The following is a 20039-nucleotide window of genomic DNA, read 5'->3' on the forward strand; positions in this document are numbered from 1 at the left end:
AAGGATTATTTTTGTTTTTGGTAGAAACACACAGAAAATGCAGAAACAGTGATAAATTAGTTACACAGGCTAGCACTTTTTAGGGCAGCCTCCACAGTTAAATTAAACAAACAAACAAGCAAACTTTTAAACAGTGAACTACAAAAGAATGGTCCCAAACAACCGATTACTACAGAAAGACATGTAGGCTGTGCCCCTAGAAGTGTCTGTGTGTGTTTTCATTCTCCACTGGACTGGCATCCCAGACAGTATTGTTTCTCATCTTATGTGCATTACTGGTCATAAGCATTGGTTCCTGCTACCACAAATTAGATAGAGAGGATATTGAAAATTCATTATGGCTGTACTCTATTCTGCCATTCTTTCTTTCTTTTTTGATCTGTCAAGTTGCATTTTAAGCAGCCCCACCTTCCTCCTCTCTTTTTACAATCATTTTTTTTATCCCTGCATATCATGTGTTTTTTTGTGGAAGCTGTACTTCATTGTCCTCATTGTTTCTACTGCAGGTTTTATACATACTTGAAAGAGTAGTCTGTGTTGTATCCTTAGTGATCAACCATCAGCAAAATTACTGATTGTCAATTAAAAAAAATAATAATAATAATAAAATAGGTGGCATCCATAAAGTCCATAAAAAATACTGTTCATATAAAAGAAGAAAGTCAGACACCAGTATCATGAGGACTATGTACCTAGGGGAATAGTGAATCCTCAGCATTATATGGATAGTTAGAAATCCACCCGGCAGCTTCTAATGTATATATTGAGTCCTCAGCATTATATAGTTGGAAATCTACTTGGCAGTTTCTAATGTAAATGGAGTCAGACAGTCAATCTAGTGTGTCTGTTGCGTCTATAGTACATAATCGAACTTTTAAAAGTTCGAACGTCATATGGTCAACACCATATGATCATACATTTAAAAGTTTGAAAGTGTAATAAAAAAGTAAACCAAAGAAAAAACCTACCTGAATGGTTTCCCACACCCCCCCGCTCTTTAAATATACCAATTCCGAGATCACACAACAGTGCAGAAAAGGAAAATCTTCCCATTCCGCACTGTATGCAGATCTCCGTTGTAACATTTGAACTTTTAAATGTTCAATCATATAGTGTCGACGATATGACGTTCGAACATTTAAGAGTTTGACAACGTGATATAGACCCTGTCTGCCGAGGTCACTCACTTTAGGTGAAGTTGAAGTTCATGTCTACAGGACTTGGGGAGTACTTGGCAGCTAGATATGTTGTTAGAACTTACCACTTCAAAGTAAATTTAAAACCTTAACTTAAAAGCTTCCTCTAATTTTGAAGAATTTAGGGATGTCAGCATTTCCTGACTACTGCTCCTGCAACTGTTGCATCTTTGGGGGGAGGGGGGACTTTGAAGTCAAACAGATTCATTATTACTATTATTATTATTATTATTATTATTATTATTATTACAGGTATGCAGAGATTTGGCTTGAACATTTGGTTACATAGCATTTTTATGTTAAGAACTGATATAGCAGCAGGTAGGGCCAGGGGTTATTTTTTGAACACTGGCTTTATGCTTACATGACAGTTAACCTTGCTGCTAAGGTTGTTGTGTATTGCATTTTAGTCAGAAATGGTTGTGTGATGACAGATCTCCATATTATGGACTTAATATCAGAAGTGGAAGAAATATAAAATATAAAGTCATATTGTCTGACATGAGAAAGGTGTGCTTTTAGACTATGTAAATATGAATAGTTTATAGAATAGACATTACTGGACTGCAGCAGTGTTGAAACTTACATTAATGACTGTGCATACCTGTTACTTAGGTGTTTTATAGTTCTTGTATATTTGTTGCTAAGGACTGTGCATTTTCATATCATGTATATGAAATTACTAAATTATGTCATTTGTTTATGAAAACATTACATTATGAAAATTTCTTATTTGAAAATTTCGGTAGAATAAAATTCGGTAATTGAGAAGCGTGCACTTTTCACCATAAAGTAAGAGAATGAATGCATGAAGTTGTAGGTTTCTTTCTCTGTATAGTAGTAGATGTGTATGATTTATAGCATAAGTGACTTATTTAATGTCATAGAGTATGCAAATGAAAACTGTGGAACTCGACTTATAACTGAAGGGTGAAGCTTGTTAAATCATGACCTTACCTCCTTCTGTGACTTCCTTATTTTTTTTTGTGCTTGTAGTGCCACTGTTATGCTCCTAAAATGGAAAAAAAAAAGAGAAGAAAAGGGGGTTAACAAGCCTTTTTTAAATGCATTTAAACCCTGTTAAGATTAAGGATTTGACAGCAGGCAGTGTTGGCCAGGAAATAACAGTAGGTAAAACAGCTTTTAAAAGCTGTTAGAACATCACTCTGCTACACTTCTTACCAGAAAAAGTGGTAGAATGAAGTGACAACAGCTTTTAAAGCTATTAATTCTACAGAAGAGCAATTTATTTCAGCCTGCTGTTTGTGTGACAGTGCTAACTGCTTTATCACCTTTCAAAGGCTTTGAAAGCTGGGAAAACACTTCATGTTCCTACACTTTTTTCTTCTTCTACCTGGTTGCAGGTGTAGCAGCTAAAGCACCGTGCACTACAAAGAATTATGGCTGGGCACTGATGATAATCCTTTATTATGACTTCACGATAGGAATGACAAGATTCACTTTTTGAGCTTATCGCTTCAGTTGAATTTCTTGGCATCTGTGTCTGGAGCACATAAAAGCTGCTTATGAATGACGACCTGATCATAACCTTTTGTATAGTTCATGGCAACTTGTAGCACAGTTCAAATGTTCTAAAAGTTAAAATGCAAGTAAATGCTCAAAATTTTGTAGAAACACATATAGACAATTTGGTATATGAAATCACAATGCAGATAATTACTTATTTGATAAGTAAGGTAAGTGAACTAATCCAGTGTAGCATATTAAGCAGGGGTAGAAGCGAAGTCAGCAAGTTAAATTATGTAAAAGGTATTACCGCATATACAGATAATACCTAAGCATGGTATACAGTAAGCAGACACTACTGCTTATTAAATGCAAGTTAGCATACAGAAAGACAACACAGATATATATTAACAATGTTGAAATACTTTGTCATTCAGCAAAGCCATTCAAGGACTCATCTCGTGTAAGTGGACAAATAGTCTTTGTATCTTAATTTATTTTATTTTAAAATATAGGCACAGTGATATACCTACAGCTGCATTTTAGGTTTCTGTAGTGATCTTGTTGCTTTTACTTAAGATGCTAGTTTGACAGCAATGGGGAGCAATGTTCCCTTTATATGCAAGTCTGGCCCTCAGATGGCCTTGCCTTTGAAGACTTTGACTAACTGGACTTCCACTGCTTTCACTTGTTTACATGTTTACATCTGAATTGTCATAAAACAGCTGTTATTAGAGTATAGCCATGCATACTTTGACTGAGGAATATTAGCTCCATTATTTAAGGGTGACAGTTTTATCAGGTACAGAATCTCTGAAGGCAGTTTTCATTGCGGTGGAGACATGTATTGACTTACCACTTGAAGTTTGCTGTGCAGTGGCCCTGTGTACATTTCCAGATTAAATAAATAAAGGCCAACTCAAGTAAGAAGGAATAAGTTTCTTGTAATGCAGCAATCTCAAAGGAGGGTGCCTTGTGTGCCTTTTCAGTTTGTCTTATTTTGTATTGCAGTTGCACATTCGATTGAAGCTAACCCACCAAAAAGTCAGAGAAAGTAAAATTCCTTATGGATCCAGTTTGTTCACCAAGTGTAGTTATTTCTAATTTGATCATCATACAAGGCAAGACATTTCTGGTGTTTGAAAAATGAGCAGGGAGACTGTAGACTAAACAATTGTGTGTTTGTGTTTGTGTTTGTGTAAAGGAAACTGAGGTAACGGACACAAACTAAAGGTAGTTCTCATATTCAGTAAAGGTGCCATGACTTTGGCAGTTCTATTACAATTAAAGCCAGACTGGAACACATGCAGAGTGTCCATACACACATGCTCTGTGTGTGTGTGTGTGTGTGTGTGTGTGTGTGTGTGTGTGTGTGTGTGTGTGTGTGTGTGTGTGTGTGTGTGTGTGTGTGCGCGCGTGCATTTATATGTAAATGGGCATTGGGCAGCTTACTGAACAACCAGCTATGCCAACATCCACAATATCAATATTAGTGTGTCAAAACAACAAGTGACACAAGTAAATGCAAGTGTTTTTTCAGAGGTAGGCGAGTCCTCCTCCACCTTCTGCTTATTATACAAACTAACTCTAAGATGGCACAATTCACATGGAAAGAGATTATTCCCCTACACAGGAATTATCCATCTCCCACACCTGTCCACCATCTGTTTGCATTGACCACATAGTTTTGTCCAAACAGATGTCATCATAGCTGGTCAATCGACCAAGTGCCCTGAACCCAAATGTACATACATACTTAAATACACACACACACACACACACACACACACACACACACACACACACACACTTGTTCTTCTTTCGGCTTTTCCCAGTTAGGGGTCGCCACAGCGGAACTCAGGTCTGCTAATGATTGGCAGTAGATTTTTACAGGTGCCGAAGTGCCAGCTTGACGTCCAACCTTCAGCGAAGGCACGCCCATTCTACGCATGTCTTTTGAACACCACTCGACTGCGGGGAGGATACGCAGACTTCACACAGAAGGCGTTGCAGCCGAGAATCGAACGGGAGAACCTTTTGCTGTGAGGCAACAACGCTACCGCTGCACCATCGCAGCTGTACACACACAGTTCACAGTGCCACATGTATATTTGCTGGAAAAAGTGAGCTGTGGCATTATTTTTCAAGCAGACATTTTGCTGAAAGTGGTATGTGAATGATGTTGGGGTGGGAGTGTATGTGTGATAACATTAGAGTAAGGGCTGCTCACGGGGAAAGGTTTTGTGTTGGGCTTTTGTTTGGAGCATGTGTCCTAGTGACTTGTTTTAGGGGAACTGTTAGGGAAAGGGATTTTTGGATGTTACGGTGTGAGCTGGAGTTAAGAGAAGAGCTAGAATTAGGATTAGCACAGAAAAGTAAGATAGTGCAGGTCAGGTGAATCTGTACATGTTAGTTAATTCTAACCCCACAGCCCTGCACATTACCTACTGAAGCATGTTTCCCCTGACAGTACAACTATGTAGACAAATCAAACAAATTTTGTATGATGGTAGCATTAGATGTTCATCATTAAATGACTGTTGCAGCAGCCTAAGCAATATGGGATGTATCCTGCCAAGGATTGGATATCCAGACAGTTTCCAAAGCTTCAGGACTAATTCCATGTGCACATACATCTTATGAGGCACAAAAGAGTACCAGTATAAAAAAGATCATGCGGACACCGACATTCAGAACTTTTTGCTGTTGAGGCTTCCAGAAGGACTCTGTGTTTGCTGCATCTCATTGGTTCAGTGCTTGGCTAGTGCTGAGAAACTGGGCAGATGAGTATCCCATTTGGGGGGGGGGGGGTTCCCTTCCTTTTTCTGTGAAAAGTATTTTTGGTTTTGCTTATGTCTTGAGAAATGAGACTTGTACTTGTGCAGACGTCAAATACCTTATAAAGACTCCCACACAGCCTGCCTTTCTGCTTAAATGAGGCACATAGCATCCAGTTGTGGTCCAGTATCAAGTTGTGGTCCATTTCTTTATCTTTCAAAACAAAGACTCTTAGGAGCTGGTTTAGTTCCCTCAAGCTTTTTGTTGAGAACTAACAACCTAAAGCTCCTGTGCAGACTACTATGGAGTATGGTGTTGGGGGTCTGTATTACAGAATCGAATGGGCTGTTGACCAAATGCCATTTTATCGACACATATTAAGCGAAATACAACAATCTCGAACAGCCAGAAAAACAAATTTTTTTCCCAGGGGAAAAAAATCACTTGGCTGTCATCGTGGATTTGCCCTTTCCTCTACTGTAGTGTGATCTTGGAGCTGGTATATTTAGTTGGGGGGGAGGCCCCCCCCCCCAGTTCGTATGGTCTGAAATTTTGTTTTTTATTGGCCCACTGATTTATTCCCCTGGGTTTTGTGGCCGTTCGGGGTTATTGCATTCCGCTTAATATTTGTCGATAAAAGGGCATTCAGTTAGCCCGTTCGATGCCATAATATAGATGTGGAGTTGGTACCTCAGACATCCTCTCTCCAACCTTCAAGAAAAAGTAAGTAGTTAGAGAAAGTTATTTAGTGTCGTCTTTGACATACCCTCTTTCCCACCTCTCAATAGATGACTCCATTATGGCCATGTCTGAGCCCTTGGAACATTCATTGGCTGATTCCGACCCCCTGAGTATTGCTTTTCAGGGAAACAGGAAGGGACAGAAGTTGTGGCCGTGGTGGTGCAGTGGTTAGAGTTGTCACCTCATAGTAAGAGGTTCTTTGATTCGATTCTCGGCTGAGGTTGCCTTCTGTGTGGAGTCTGCATGTCATCCCTGCAGTCACGTGGGTTTCCTCTCACATTCCAAAGACATGCAGTAGGTGAATTGGACACACTAAATTGGCCATAGGTGAGAGTGTGTGCACAAGTGAGTGGTGCAAATGAACTAATGCAGCAGGGCTAGCCACCCAGTGGTGTAAACCTTGGCTTGAGATGATTGTCACTATGGAAGTGACACCCAGACCCCATGTGCAAAATGGGAAAATAGGTTGACGATGGGTGGACTAAGGGTCAGAAGTCTATCATGTCATCAAGAGCCAGATGCATATTCAGTAAAGACAAGGAAGAACTACACTTGATCTCTTCAGAAGGGGATGTACATACCAGTGGATACTGATGAGGCACCTAGCACCTGGGGAGAGAACTGGGTTTCTGAGTGGATGTTTTCTTCTGAGACTCCTAGTAAAAAAGGTCTCAAAAGATGAAATACTTCTACACTCCCACTACCCCTACATCCAAGAAAACAAAAGTGGAATGTTTCTCATTTGCTTACGGTTGATTCAAAGCATTTCAGTCACTTCTTACTGTCTTTTCAAACCCATATATATATATATATATATATATATATATATATATATATATATATATATAACATTTTTTTTACTCTACTAACCAAAGGAGATTAGTTGTTTTTCTTGTAAGATTAGTTTAATATGTAGTGGAGGTAGTTTGCATTCTATTCAATATTTTACATTTAGGAATTTTGGTTGTCAGAAAAGTAGGTTGGGGTATTTTATTCTAAAATTAGGTCATTCAGTAAGTTATGCATCAGGATTAAGGACTATATTCATATTTACACACAAACATATAAATATATGTAGTATTCATCCATAACTGCATCATTTTAGGATGTACCATTATAAAAAAATGAATGCCGTACTGTAGAGTTTGCTTTGTAAAGTCCAAATTCTTTTTTGTTTTGTAAATCCTGTCTTCTCATCCTTCAGTTCCCAGAAACACCTCCAAGACTGGGTATGCACAGGAAGACAGAATAGTATGAATGTGTTCTAGCACTGTTTGTACCCCTGGCTGCTGCTTCATTCAATCTGAATATGACCTCTCATCTGGTAGTCTTTAATCTGCAGAAATAATTAATCTTAGTTACAGAATACGATCAGCAGTGATGTATTACCGGTCTTCATTCCATATTCAGAGGCATTAAGCAGCATTATCTGCATCTGCAGGCCAACTTGACATCCCTTTCCTAAATATTTCTGCATATGTGCTTTACTTCTCACATCATCTAGAAGACTCACTCAGGACTGAAGATCTGGTTCTCATATGAAGGTGAAGCAATATCTCGGTAAACCCTCTAACCAGCATGATCTCCCTGATTACACCTTGAATTTTTTATTCAGTTCACTAAAGCCTAGTGGTTGTTACCTGGGCATGCCAACTGTGCATAAGGGCCTTTTTTCCAGAAGTGACAAAGTGCTGCTTCCTTGAGTGTTTGTCTGTCAAATTTACAGAGTATACCTATGGAAGCAGAGGGGATCAAACCTATGCAGTGCCTTTCCAAGTAAATGACAACCAAGTTGCACACAGAAAATGACACGTAATAAGCTCAAAAGAAGAATGCTGAGAAGGTAAAATGTTTTGTGAGCTTATATGAACCACTGTATTTACAAATCAGTATGTTGTTTTCTTTGTCGTTATAAACTTCAGCATACATTGAATCCTGTGAGAAAATATGTCAGATTTATTTATTTTTTTTTTCTTGTCCTTTTACCTTAAAGTAAAATCTTCATCATCATCAATACATTACTGTTCTCATATGTTAAACGCCATTCAGGAAAATGTTAGACCCTTTCATTGCTTCCTGAAAATAAGACAAAGTAACATCATAGAGCTTATCTTCAAAACCAAATAATTTGCTTTAAAGTGAAGATTGGCCCTTTTTGATCTTTGCCAGATTCAAACGCTAAGTTGAAAAGGTGCTACATGAAATGCTGTGGAGGCTCATTTTATTTGTGCAGCCTTGCTTTCTTTACCCTAGAAATACATTTGGATGAGTTTTTTTTTTTCAGCACAGAGCTTTTTTATTCTTTTAACTATAAAGGGATGCTGAATAGTGTTATTGGTTTTCTGAGAATGTGACTGAGTAACAGGGAAAACACTCATTTTTGCATAGGATACAGATAAATGCATTCCAGTCTTGAATTTGTTTTTGATTATTTTCTATAGATAGAACTTATTTCAAGAATGTAACATAATTTGGACATCCAGATACTCCCAGCTTTTCGGCAGTTTAGTTTTGTAAGACAAAACTAGGTTCTTTTCAGGTATTTATTAGGTTTGTGGTATGCCCTCTGAGGGAAGTTACTTTTACATTTTGAAATGTAAAGTTTTTTTCCCCTTGTTCTTTAGGAAGCACTTAAATCCAATTATAGTTAATTTGTTAGATTATAGTGATGTATCATCTAGTGAGCAAATAAGATTAAAAGCTGTAGTGTACTACAACCTACAATAACTGCACTCCTGTATTATTTTTTAAAAATATAATTCTGCATCTTTAAGCCACTCTCAAGAGTTTTTTTTAATTTTTCCAACAATACATTTAGAACAATTTTAAAGTAATTTTGTAATTAGTGGTTCATATGATATAATAAAAGTTAGTAGGCTCTTGCCATTTTAAAAACAATTTTACATGAAGATTACCCGCTAAACGCTCTTTATCTAATTCAGACTTGTAAGGATTGTTGTATTGCATTTTCTGATCTGAATAGAACTGAATTGTTTCAGGACATTTACCATTGTTATGTGTTGATAATACAATAGGAAGAGATTTTTGTAAAGCAGTTTTGACTTGTTTTTCAAAACGCACAATCCAAAAGCTTATTAGTGCCAAGGGAAGGCTTGAGCCAGCCTTGGTTGTCAATCATAGAAGGGGCTGAGTGCCCAGAGGGCAGCTGACCTGTACAAGGATAGCAGCATCAGTGGCTTGAGAAATCATTTCAAGTTGTAAATATCAGAGCAGATGGCCTTAATGGACACTGTACGGTTAGGGATAGAATGAGAAAACGCCAGAAGGTCTGAATGCAAAATGATGCTACACAACCCAGCAGCTAATCTGAGTAGGTGAATATGAGTACAAGAAAGTGAATTGGTCCAAGTGTCCTTTGCTCTTTGCTAAAATCAGTAACTGCTTCTCTAAGGTCAAAGGGGGCTTTCAAAGACAGTAAGCTTATGTTGACAGCAGCAGCTTTCATGTGGTAGTGGCCACTGAGCGACCATGGAATGGGGAAGATTAAAGCATATTGAGAAAGTAGGTGACAGGTGGGTGCTTGAAAGATGTGTGTCCCCATGTATGTATGTGTGTGAGACTCTGTACATACGTATATGTATGTATATGTGTGTGTGTGTGTGTGTGTGTGTATATGGATCTCGTACTATTGAGCGAAAGCTGAAACACCCGAAATCACATTGGCCGAACACACTTCAGCGAAAGTGCATTTCACTGAAAAAGTAATTTTGCTAAAGTGTGTTTAAAAAAAAGTAGAAAACAACAAAATAAAAACAAAAACACAGTACTCACATTTGCGCAGGGGGCAAGCCCCCTTGCACCCCTCATGTGTGTGGGGGGGCTGTGCCCCCCACCCCCCTACTTTTATATTCTCACTACGAAATCGCACTACAATGGGTATAAAGGGAATATTTCCTTGTCCCCACTATGCTACGATCTCAACAGCCATCTCCCCACATTTTTATCCTTATTTAAGCACACTTTCGCGAAAGTGCTTTTTCAATGAAAAGCACTTTCACAAAAGTGTGCTTGGCTGTTTCACTTTCAGTGAAACGGCCATTCGATGAAGAGTACGGATCCTATATATATATATATATATATATATATATATATATATATATGTGCGTGTGTGTGTATGTAGAGTGAGAGAGAAATAGATGTGTGTGCATATAGTCAGCTCAACAGCCTTATTCGTAGAATGGGACAGGTACAAGGTACATAATACATCACTGCAGTTATGTTCAAGAAACCTGTATAAGAGGCTGATTGACAGCATTTGGCTGCATTGTTCAGTATAGGATATGATGAAACAGGGATTTGACAGTATCAGCGGTGCAAGGGTATACAGCACTCTTGTAAATACTTAGGTGTTCCCTACCATGCAAAACTGCACCTTTACAATGGGAACAAACAATACCTTGCGAAGAACTGATATATTCATTTACATTGGCTTAGGCATACCACAATGACAAACCAACTTCCCTCATGTATGCCGCAGTTTTCTAGTGTCCTGTCTCCTCTGCCACATTGCTTTTTCCATAGAATTATGTTAAAATATCTCTGCTACATTACTTGCCCTACACCTACCTTTCCCATAGCTTCATGTGCAGCAGTCACTTGGTATAAGTTGCTCACTTCCTCACAGTACAGAGCCTGGGGTCACTACATTCAACTCAGATACTGCTGAAGCTCTGTCAAAAAGGTCCGACTCCTAAACACTTTCACTGAGTTTTGTCTTTGTACAGTAGCCTGGGGTCACTACATTTGACCCAGATACTGCTGAAGGCTCTGCCACAAGGGCCAATTTCCAAACATTTTCACTGAGAATTTTGTCTTTGTACAATATAAGCAAACTTAACTTGAAGAACCTCAGTGTATTAACTTCATATAGTTAGATATGTGTCTGCCTGTGCTAGAAATTAGTTTTTAACATCTCCCAGACAGAGTTGTCCTTGCACTCTAAGAACCACTTACTAAGCTGGCCACTGTCCTTTCTCTTGACCAATACATTACACTGTATATATATATATATATATATATATATTTTTTTTTTTTTTACACATGTGATGCCTATTCCATAACCCTCCCAAACAAGTTTACTACTATCATACAAACACCCCTGTTTTTTAATGTAATTCCCAACTTCCATTTAATCAGTTAATACCGTTCTGAGCTACTTTTCTTCCTTCCAAGCTGCTTTGCTCTATAGGCATTCATAGTCACACCCCTTCCTAACAGCACCTATCGGTTCTATATTTTATGTCTTACTTTTCCCAAATACACTCTCACTTCTTCCTGTTTTACCTACATTCTCAAACTCTAGCCTTTTAAACCACCTCCTCATTCTTTACATTCCAGAGAAGATATTAGGACAACCTAGCTTTCTTCCTTCATAGAAAATATTCCTTTCCTATCCATCCTCTGTCAGCTTTCAGACTGCACCACTACCACCACCAAATATCCTTTTACCCTGCAACTTATTTTTTCTTCTTGATCCCTACTTCTAAACTACCTGCCAACTATGACATACAGATCCCCTTACTTAATCATGCTATTCCTCAGCTTGTTGCTGATGATCTGCTACTGGCCCATCTTTCATTCTGCCTGACTGGAGAATTGTTCTCTACATATCTCCAACTCTGTCCCAACCACGTATTCATACTTCTTTCATACACTCTCAACACATTGCACCAATCTTATTTAAGGTTGCCCCCTTACCTTTACTCCATTTCAACTCAAACCAAAACAAAATTATGTGGAAAAATACTCTCTAAAAGACATTCATTCCATCATTTCTGATGCTACCTGCATTCAGTATGCGGATGACTCCACCTTGATTTGTTCTGACACCTTACCAGCTACTTTATTCACATTAACCCAAAATACCTTCAGTACAGTGGAAAAATGGCTCTCCAATCAACATCTAATCCTAAACCCCAACAAAACTAAGTTGCTCCTCTTCTCCCCCACATGCAGGACCCCCCTGCCATCCTTCAGCATAACTGCTAACAATGGCACTCCCCTCATCTCCTCAGAAGCCCAAACTAAACTACTAGGTCTCTTAGTTGATAACTTGAAGTTTGATGCACATATCAATCAGTCTATCAAAACCATTAATAAAAAGCTTGGCTCTCTTTATAGAAGCAAACCTTTCCTTACCCCACTTGCTAGAACTGCAATTGCCCCTTCCCATCTGCTATCACCTCTTCTCTACGCCTCACCTCTATTCTCCAACTTAAACAAAACAAATCTTAATAAACTATCATCCTGCTATAACCACATTTGCTACTGGCATAGCCTACTGGACACACCACTGTCAAAACATAAATGCCTAGGATGGCTTGAACTGCCAAACCTGTTGCAGTTCAACCAGCTAATAGTGGCACATAAAGTCCTTTACCAACCAGAAAATACACCTGCACTAAAAAATATTATCAGCCACTACACCAGTACACGGCCACTGCAATCATCCACTAGACTCCTAGTTCAAACATACAAATCCAACTACTCAGCTGGGAACTCTCTGTTTGCCAACTCTGTTGGAAAAATATGGAACAGACTCCCAGCTGACTTGACCCTAGAACCCTCACTAGCTCAATTCAAATACAAACTCAAAAAAATACTTCAAAACTCATTGGTTACGTCCTTGCACTAACCCTGACTAGTGACCTCTATATTTCTTAGGTGCCTTACCTTCAACTACTTCTAACTTTTTTCTACCACTCCATTTCAGGAAGGGTCAGTTGTATAACTGCTGTTCAGTGTGTCTTAAACCTGAACATAATGTTATGTATGTATACCTTTGAAAATAATGTTATGTTTTGTAAAGTGTTTTATAATAAGTTAGTACTGTATGTGCTAAATGCTGGTATTGCTTATGACTGTAATCTGCTTGAAACTAACATTTACTAAATGTTCAATGTGAATTATCTTGGAGCTTTTCTCCCCGGGCCACCTCTGGAAATGGACATGTAGCCAGTCGGTCTGTTGTAGTCAACAAATGTAAAATAAGTAAACAAACAAACAAACAGGTATTAACAAACTTTCTTGTAGTAGCATTCATTGCACAGATCAGATAGGACTTCCAGTCTGGTCTGCCCAGCCATCTTGTTCCAGGTATAACATACATAAATAACCATCTCTTCTCACTCAGATCTGATCTTGCCTCCTGCTTACCCCGTTTCTCCAACACCATCAACTTGTCTCTGTTGAACAGTCTTTTCATTGTTGTTCTCTCCCTGCGGCTGTGCCATCCTCAACGGTAGTTTTTGTGCATCAGCCATCTCATCATATGCCCTCAACATTCAGCACTTTTCTATCCCAGAACACCTTCAAGATGGTAAGACAGGTTAAATTTCAGCTCTTGATTTGCACTTCTTTAAATTGAAATCTATTCTTTAGGATAACATTAGAATTATTTTGCGTTACAAGTACGGGCCTTGGTACTACTACTAAGTTTTTACCTGGTGGTCACAGTTTCCACAATATCTCCTCCTTCTCAAAGCATGTCAATAACTCTATCTATATTAACCTTGTTTCCCATATTTAAATTCCATTTCTGACATAGACAAATATTTTACTATTGCTGCCACCAGTGCATTCTTTTTAAATGCAGCCCACTCTGCCGTCTTGTTTTTCACATAATCAGTCAGGTCTTTCCCTTCCTTAGTCTTCTGTAAATCTGGACTCTCTATAATTGCACTGTCTTTTCTCCATTGCAGTCAAACATTACACATTCTAGTCAGTTTTCTTTAATGTTTCAACACCCTTGTCTTGAATCACTCACATTTGCCTCCTAATAGTTTCACTGACTACCTGCTGGCCATGAAGAAACTCCACTTTACCCACTGTATCCATGGCCATTCTTTCACATAGACATCAAACACTCTAGTCAGGTTCCATGGCTCTTTTTAGATAGCCTCTGTAATATCTGTGAATTCAGCCACATTCATTCTCACTTTTTTCACTTCTTGAGCCAGGGATTGTGAAACACTATGGCCACATTTTTGCAGTTTTCATCTTTCTTTTTCTTCATAATACTCGGACTTTGTTAGTCTATAGTTGACACCTTTACATTATTATAAACAGAAAACCGTATTGAGATATATCTTATTTTATGATATTTAGTGGTCTTAACCTTTGACGAAATGGAGAAAACTAACTTTAGCTAATTTTGAGATTTCATTTGCATCCAGTGCATTAAAGTATGAGACCAGATAAAGTCTAGCTAATGCTATATAATGCTTGTAACATTTTTTTTAATTATAATAAGTCATTGTTTTGAAAACAAATGCAACTGCATGCATCTTAAAATAAATGGCATGAGTAGAAGAATAAAGTGCTCACTGTAGTGCAAGCATTCAGTACTATATCTCTTGAAAATCTCCTTTTTGAAGTTGCTACCCTTTGGTCTTGACACCTTCTTCTGGTTCCATAGCTATTTACTCAGTCATCAGCAGGCTGTTAATTGGCAACACAATCTCTCACCATTTCTATCCTCCTGTGTTGGTGTTGCCAAGTGTCAGTACTTGCCCTACACTTATTTAATATTTTTCATAAATAAACTCCATGCCACTACTAATCTTGCCACTGCTGTATGATATGACAGTGACACTACCTTTATCTGCAGTGCCCCATCCATAACAAACTTTCAGGTGATCACTCCTGCTCCTTCACTGCCATCGAATGCTGATTTAAAAAGTCTTATTTACTTCTCAGCTCCCCCCAAAAAAAATATATACTTCATCCCAAAACAATATCTTGCCAAAATCACATATTTCATGTTACCTCAAATAACACTCAGTTTAGTTTGGGTAACACTTTCTACTTGAGAGTGATAATTGATAACCTCAAGTCTGATTATTGCTAACTTTATTCCATCAAGAAAACTCCTCATAAACTTGGCTACTTCTACAGAGTTTAGCAATATCTAACAGATACTGATCGGATTACTTTAGCATCAACCTACTTCTTTCCTTCACTAATATATGCTTCCTACATTCATAGAAACAATGGCGCTACCTACAAAATTAAACTAGCATCTTGTTACTACATGTTAGCTAAATTTGCAACCAATCTGTTGAGAAAACACATCACTGTGTTCTACTAAAACAATTAAAACTGGCTCAAAGCACCACATCAGCCTACCTATACACAGCTATTTACCATCTGCAACCTCCAGTATTCTCCCAGTAAATGCCCAGAATTACAACTATCTACTGTACTAATGTCCTACTACAGACCTTCACTCTAGTAACAAACTCCTACTATGTATCAGTAAATTATTCAACACTGCTGTTGACTGACTACTCCCACAATGTGCCAAAACTCTGGCACAACAGCCCTGCATACTTAAACAGACAAGGTTAACATGGTCAAAACTGTTTACTATCATATATTCAAATTCACTGCATTCGAATGTTCAGATGTCCGAACCACATGTTCAAAAATCAGAACACCGAACACAGTAAATTCCGAACTAAGCATTTCAGTAAGTCGAATGTCAAACATGTTAACTTTACTGAAATGCTCACATCCGCTTAGCATTAAAACACACTTTTTGCAGGGGGGGAAGCCCTCCTGCACCCCCATTGTGGGGGGCTGTGCCCCCACACCCCCGTACTTATATATACAAACTCCAAGATCCCCACTTTAGTGCGATCTGCACCACAATGTCAAACCTTGTAATAGTGAACATTCACTATTACAGGGTTCAACATTGTGGTGCTCGCATTTTCAGATATGCAAATTAGGTTTTGCACATATGTCAGTCACACAAAGTGCAATTGACTATGTTATAGTAAACCATCAAAACTGTGTATAAACAGCACCTAAACAAAAGCTGTCTCAGTTCTACCTGTTCAGCTGTACAAGTCTTCTCTCCAGAGCACTCTTAACCAACAACCCTAACTTTACTTTCTAATCCACCTACTCTAGCTTACCAAATAAAATCGTACTAACTCCCAGTCACTTTCTCACCGTCTTCTCCCTTCTCCAGTCACTAACCCTCCACTGTATAAACTGTCTTTCCTATGATTTCAGCAACCTACATTTTCTTTAATTCTTAATGTTAACTCAAATTACTACTATTTGTATCCACAGTTGCTACCATCCAAGAAAACACACTCCATTCTATTTTGTTCCTTTCAAATGTTGAACAAGTTTATACATGATTTCTCTTTGTATTTCATTCTCTAATGATGCTTATATAGTGCATGCAAATTTCTTTTACTATGTCCCTTTATTTTCATGCAAAAATATATACTGTTTAGGTAAAATGTACTGCACAGTTAAAAATATTTTTATTTCTGTGTTATATATGTGACTCATTTGGGTAGCTTTTTTCCTGGGCCTCTAGTGAAAATGTTTTAAATGTTTTTTTTAACCTTTTAGACTTTCCCAGTCAAGAAAGACAAATAAATAAGTGGGATTCTATCAGGGAAACCAAGAATAGGAAGAAGAGGGATTTAGTGACCATTTAAGTTCAGCAGGTGCTGCAGTAGCGTTGTCGTCTCACAGTAAGATGTTGTCCTGTTCGATTCTCAGCTAAAGCGTCTTCTGTGTGGAGACATGTGTGAATGGGCATACCTTTGTTGAAGGTTGTGCGTCAGAGCTGGCAACTCGGTACGTAAAAATCTACTGCCAATCATTAGCAGACCGGAGTGCCACTGTGGCGACCCCTAACCGGGAAAAGCCGAAAGATACAACAATGAAGTAAGATGGCAGGGGTTGTGGGTGCTGACTTGTCTAGACATCTGCTAAACTCTTGGCTAGGCTTATTAGGGCTTCAGGGCTAATAGCCTAGTAACTTGCTATGATCCCGTGATTTCACAGTGTGGTATACATACACTGACGGCCTTCAAACATGGACAGAGAAAATAAGGAAAAGCAAAGTCCACACAGAGGAGTCTTGCACAGGAGTGCTAGCCACAAGCAGATTTGTCAGGTGCAGATCTTTCCCACTAGCAGTTTGCAGATCTTTATTAGGTGACAACATTTATGTATGGCCATCTGAATATCAGATAATAAGCACAGAAAACCTGCAGAAGGAAGCAGTTATCAACAACCAAAACCACACATAACACTGATATTCCTCTAGAATGGATATGACTGCTGTCAGTGCACAGTTCATTACATAGAAAAACTATTACAGACATTTGAAAACTTTTTAATGGAAAACTATGTATATTATTACTTAAAAGAGAATAAATAAACACTCCTCAAACTTTGGGTGACTTAGTATTTGTCATTTTCTTACCTTTCTTGACTGGTCAGTCTACTTTATCATAGGAGGTTACTAGGCTAATAGCCCTGGGGCCCGTACAAGCCTAGCCAGGAGTTTATCCCCAAAAAACAATATACAAGACTTCACAGTTGTTTTGTTTTCCAAGAATAAAAGAAACGAAGGTGAAACAATTGTGTGTGTTCTTCATCTTACTGTACTGGTTTATCCCTGTGGCTTGTAGCTGCTGATGTCCACACTGGTAGTGTATTGATGTAGATCTTCCTTTGCTATGAATTTGTTAGAAAAAATATAAGCATACTGCTGTTGTCAATGCTAATTGTATTCTTGTTTTACTGAACTGAGACATTATTTAGTAAGTGGCCAAATCTATGATTGCTGTTTTCCTTCAACAACCTTTCAAGCAAGATCTCTGATGACAAATTAATGTCCCTTTTGGGATCCATTAATATAAGACATTTTGAAGTGCCTCTCTCCTATTGTTAGAGGTTTGAACAAAGCAGACATGATGCTGAGTGTAGTGGTTTTGTTTTGCCTCGGTTTGAGATGTGTAGTTTTGCACCACAGGAATACACTGATCTCCCCAGTTTTGATTGAACAATTGGTAATAGAGATGAAGGTCATTAATATTTGTTGAGCCATTCCTGAAGAGATGTTTGCTTACACATTTACATTATGACATCATGTCATAAACAAAATTAGATGCATGTTACAGCCTTTTGGAACCAAAATGACCTGTATTGATTTTGTTTTTTAATAGGAGAGCAGGATCGATATAATGCCTACTTCTGCTAATCACTGAGGTAAACAAAATGTTTCTTATTCTTTTAGGATGCCAAGTTTGTGGAGCAGAGACGGAAGGAGCTTCAGAGCTACTTAAGAAATGTAATGAACAAAATTATCCAAAGTTTGCCTGAGTTTACATTAAACCCCTCAAAGGAAACCCTGACAGGATTAGTACCGTTTTGTCTGTAAGTACCTGCCTTGCATCGTGCTTGCTTACTTGGCTTTAGGGCCAAATGTGTCCTAATTATTTTTCTTTTACTCATACTGTCTAAACAGATCCTGTACGGAATGTACTGTGGCAGGGTAATGTGACATGTAGTGTTCTGAGGAAGATGAGGATTGCTGAGATGTTAGTGTGCACGTCATCACCTTGTCAAATATGCTTGCTGTCACCAGCTCATTGATTTCTGCATTCAGAACACCACTCTGTGTCAGTTGACAGTTCGTCTTTTTTGTATCAGTAATAGTAGTGGGTTTATGGAAAAAGGTTGAATGAATTTCCGTTTATATTCCATGTACTCAAACAGTAGAAATTAATCAGCACATTTCCTAACTATGCAAACCGCAAAAATTCCATAATAGAAAACAAAAATACTGCTTAATGTTTTTATTAGCAAATAACCTCTCACTAATTATTTATTAGTGCTGCAAGTTTGGTCTAACTCAGGGAAGAGTAAAAAAAAAAAAAATTCCGTCGTCCCCCTGGTCCTGCTATTTGTGTAGCAGGGACATGGGGGGATTGTATCCTACAGAATGGATGCAAGGGGTTTCCTTCCCCTCCAAAAGTAGGACAACAAACCAAACTTTCTGTAATTGAAACAATTTCTGTAAAATGACTTTCCAGACAACTGGTTTCAGCTATGTGAAGTTAACAGATGATAGAATCAGAAACAGTTTTATTGCAATTGTAGTCACCTTCCATCTTCCAGTTATGGCTGCAGTTGCTAATTTGGTAAAGTTTTGTTGTCCAGCACTATTAGCAGCCATACAAACTGCTAATGCAAGTACAAAATGTACCTGTTTTCATACGGACACTTTCATTTAAATAACATTTGCGTATCATGGGAATGCATTTTACTTGAATGATGTTTTTCTCAATCCGTGACACAAGCTTGAAACAGCTTTCAAGTATGTAATCATCAAAACCAAAAGTTAGAAATATAAAAAGAGCAAAATATAAGCCTGACAGTTTGGTTTTTATATAAGGTTATGACTATTCTGAAGGATTTTACTTGCCACCATTATAACGGTATAGGATTCATAAATAAAACACAGTTATTTGTTAATTATGAACCAGCGCTTCTGACATTATTTCCTGCTTCACCTCAGTATAATTTTGAATTATGTGGTATTATCAGCAGATCACAGGATGGAACAATACATTGTAAGACAGTATGGCACAACTACAGGACAGCAGCATTGAACATGGGAAGGGCATAACTTTGATTTAAGTAAACCCCTTGCACCCACTAGGTTGGGGCTGTGTACTACCCTCCATAACCCATAACTTTGATTTAAGTAAACCTCTTATACCCATGCGACTGGGGTTGTGCACCACCTTCCCCAACCCATAACTTTGATTTAAGTAAACTCCTTCCACCCACGAAGTTGGAGCTGTGCACCACCCTCCCTAACCCCGCAATATTGATTTTTCATGGTATTTCAAGGGAAAAAAAGGGTTTATTTTTCTCCAAAGATTTTGCAGTGTGTCTGCAAGGTTTTGCCTGTGTACCACCACAAGGAGGTGTAGGATACCTTGCCTTTTTGCAGAAAAAAAAACAAAGTTTAAGATGATTATCTGTCAAAAGTTTCAGTGTATTTTTCTTACA

At 38.2% G+C, this 20039-nt stretch overlaps 1 protein-coding gene across 1 annotated transcript in view; it reads left to right on the forward strand.

The window, feature by feature from the left end:
• The window catches only part of SNX29 (sorting nexin 29), a 3382132-nt gene extending 3363733 nt beyond the window's left edge, over positions 1–18399 (forward strand). The window contains exon 20 of the mRNA XM_044089182.1: positions 18256–18399. Coding sequence (XP_043945117.1) covers positions 18256–18399 — 144 coding nt within the window. The remainder of the gene's footprint in view (positions 1–18255) is intronic.
• The last annotated feature ends 1640 nt before the right edge of the window (positions 18400–20039 follow it).

Source organism: Protopterus annectens, chromosome 12.part0, assembly GCF_019279795.1.
Source record: "Protopterus annectens isolate FY-2018-M chromosome 12.part0, PAN1.0, whole genome shotgun sequence".
Taxonomy (NCBI): Eukaryota; Metazoa; Chordata; order Ceratodontiformes; family Protopteridae; genus Protopterus; species Protopterus annectens.